The sequence below is a fragment of the Varanus komodoensis genome, unplaced genomic scaffold (genome assembly GCF_004798865.1).
Source record: "Varanus komodoensis strain SLA01 unplaced genomic scaffold, ASM479886v1 scaffold768, whole genome shotgun sequence".
Classification (NCBI taxonomy): Eukaryota; Metazoa; Chordata; class Lepidosauria; order Squamata; family Varanidae; genus Varanus; species Varanus komodoensis.
Window position 1 is genome coordinate 52,774 of NW_025336439.1, and position 3,152 is coordinate 55,925.

General features: G+C 44.1%; 1 protein-coding gene across 1 annotated transcript in view; it reads right to left on the minus strand.

The window, feature by feature from the left end:
• LOC123035133 (vomeronasal type-2 receptor 26-like) overlaps positions 1-1,475 on the minus strand; it is an 11,303-nt gene extending 9,828 nt beyond the window's left edge. Inside the window, exon 1 of the mRNA XM_044453003.1 lies at positions 1,210-1,475. Within this exon, the coding sequence (XP_044308938.1) occupies positions 1,210-1,475 (266 nt within the window). The remainder of the gene's footprint in view (positions 1-1,209) is intronic.
• Positions 1,476-3,152: the final 1,677 nt, after the last annotated feature.

Below are 3,152 nucleotides of genomic sequence, written 5' to 3' on the forward strand. Positions count from 1 at the left end.
CCTTATTTGCTTCATGGCTGTTTGGTAGCCTTCCAAAATCCTCTGGGTCTTTCTCAGAGGAAAAGACAAATTACAGTGATCTGACCAATAATGCAAGTGAAGTATTTCCTTGCTCTGAGTGGTGACATGGAATGTATACTGTAAAAACAATAAGAAGAAATCCAAATATAAGTTTTCTTTGTATTTCAATGCCAAAAAAGATGGAATTGGTGAGGCCAAAGAATTCCAGTACATCTATATGTCCAAGTCCTGGAAGCAGTTTCCAGAAGTCTAATGTTATGGAAATCCAGTTTGGGATCATGAGCGACAAAAAAAAAAAAAGTAAAGAAACAGAACAAACAAATAAAAATAAGCAAGCGAGTACAGAGAAACTTCTGCTGTGTAAGGTCACGAAAAGTTTTCCTGGTGATGGCAAACAAGTTCCATGTCTTTGACAAAGGGGAAAACCCAAGCAAAAGAAACTAGAATTAGAAGGGAAAGCAGGGAAAGCACTTTTCCACAGGAGGCAGGTATCTTAGAAGCCTCCCTTTCATGGAGAAGCTATGTTGAGGTCTAAGCAAACACACAAATCCAAACTGACTGTATGTTTCATATGCTGATGCTTTGAACACTGTCTCAGCTCCTCCTGGGATCACTGGGCCCAATGCTCCAAAGAGCAGCAACATTTATTTATTTATTTATAACTTTTTATACTGTCCACTACAAAATAGTCTCAGTCTTACAATAAACAAAGTAAAGCAGATCAGCTTAGTAAATTCCATGAGAGGTCGTAGAGGCCCCATCGGTGAGGGTGTTCAAAGATAGGCTGGACATGCACATGGTGGGCATGTCATGAACGGAGCTGGCTGGAGCTGGGGGTCAGAATAGATGGCCCGGAAGACCCCTTCTGACTTGTTCTGTTTCTAGGTTTCTGTGTTTCCACACACATCCCTCTCTTCTCCTGACCACATGAAGAAAAGTGAAAAACTATTCCTCACTTAATGAGGTAGAGTTCAGGACAGAGGATTGCTAACCCCCTTGTGCCCAGAGAAGGGCTCTGAAATGTCTGACAGCCACTGGGCACATATGTTTGGACTTGAGTTCAGGATTCATTTTCATAACACAGTGTGAGGAGGCAGGGGGGCTCACCCCTTTTCCTAGGGCCTTCCACAGAGCAGGGCCAAAGATAACAGGACAAGGCTGGGAATCTGTGTGGGGAGAGCAACTCACAAGAAGACAACAGCCAGGAGACGCATGTGAGCGCACAGCTGTACGGGATTGCGGATGGAGGCAGGAACAGCTGGGTTGGGTGGAGTGGTGCAGGATGAGGGCAGATAAACGAGGAGAGAGGGGGTGGGCAAGAGGAGATGGAAGACAGGAGAGGAAGCTAAGACATGTGCGGTTGGAAGAGAACGGGCAAGGCGGTCGCTGGCAGGCAAGCCAGCACAAATGGAGAGCAGAGACAGGGGAGCATTCAGGCGGGTGATGCCATTCATTGTCATAGCAACAGGAAGGAATGGAGCCAGAGCAGGCCAGGCTAAGGCGCTCTGGGAAGCAAGCCAGTGAAAGTGTAAAGAGGCAATAAAGTCCTGGTGAATGCATTGTCCTTCTAGTGTTGCTCTTCATGGAAAATCAAGGAAGAGGCAGCTTTAGCCAGCACTCCTCTTCTGACACAGACACACACAGGAAATGGCAACCTAGAATTTCTGCAGATGTTGTGAAGAATCCCTTGAAGCACGGATTGGTTTGAGAATTCAGGCCTCAATATTATCAAAGACACATATAGAATCTGCATTTATCGTCCAAGCAAACAAATGAATTAACATGATTCTTTCACCTGTGTTTGCAACATAGAACACTAACAGCTGAAGGGGGAAATTTCAGCATCAAATATAGTACTGGTTCCTCAGTGACCTCTCCAGGGTGCTTCAACATCAGCAGAAATTACACTGAAATACTTTTTGTTTTTGCTCGCCAATCCTATTGTTTGCTTTCTCAAACAAATCACCTGCTGGTGGTGCACACACTCCTTGACGCCTTTAATTCTGTAAAATGACTTAATACAAAAAAATTAAACTGTCGGTGTAGAGGAACAACCTCCTTTTGCCACAGGAAGTATGGAAAAATCTTGCACCTGCAAGATGAGATAATTAGGGGTTTACTGCTTAACCTCTTCCTCTTCTTGCATCCATATGTTCCTTTTGGGTAGTCCTTATTCTTTCTCAAACATGTTTCTGCAGGCTGGGGAAGCACAGGGTTAGCTCCAATATTAGGGCCAGCTAAATATTCACCTCTGCTGGGAGAAGTGCAGCCTCACGGAAGCTCAATGGAAGCTGCTGTCTGCCATTGCCTTCCATTGGACGATGCCTGGAGCACGTTCCTCAGTCATGCACCCAGAAGGTCTTGGCAGTCTCACTAATTTATGTGAGTCAAGTAGAATGGACTGGCTTTTCTATACATATCAAAGGGTGTGGTTGTTCAGCCTTCCACCAATCATTTATATTTAGAAAGATAGAAGGAGTTTTCTTAAAGCAATGTGTACAATGTGCATGGACATGCATATTTTATGCAGTGTTTTGGTATACAATATTCGACTGCATTGTGAGTGAAGGTCAAATTTCAATGTACATCTGAGTGCTGCGTCATGTATTTTATTCCTGGCAATAGAGAGATTGGTTGCTGTGAAAGAAGAATTCATCAGCAAAACAGTCTCGTGACCTCACAATACATACAATTCAAGACTCCTCCCAAATGAATGTCTGCAGTTTATATTTAGAGCCCAGAAAATAATTATCTTGGGCTCCAATATCACTGCAGATTTGAATACATCCAATACATTAAAAGACGCTTGCTCCTGGGGAGGAATGCTATGGCAAATCTAGACAGCATTATAAAAAGCAGAGACATCACCCTGCCCACCAAAGTGTGTTTAGTCAAGGCTATGGCTTTCCCAGATGCAATGAATGCCTGTGAAAGTTGGACCATAAGGAAGACTGAGCACAAAAGGATTGAGGCCTTTGAATTGTGGTGCTGAGGAGACTCCTGCGAGTCCCTTGGACCGCAGGGCGATCAAACCTGTCAGTCCTAGAGGAGATTAAGGCTGGCTGCTCTTTAGAAGGCCAGATCCTGAAGATGAAACTCAAATACTTTGGCCACCTAATGAGAAGGAAGGA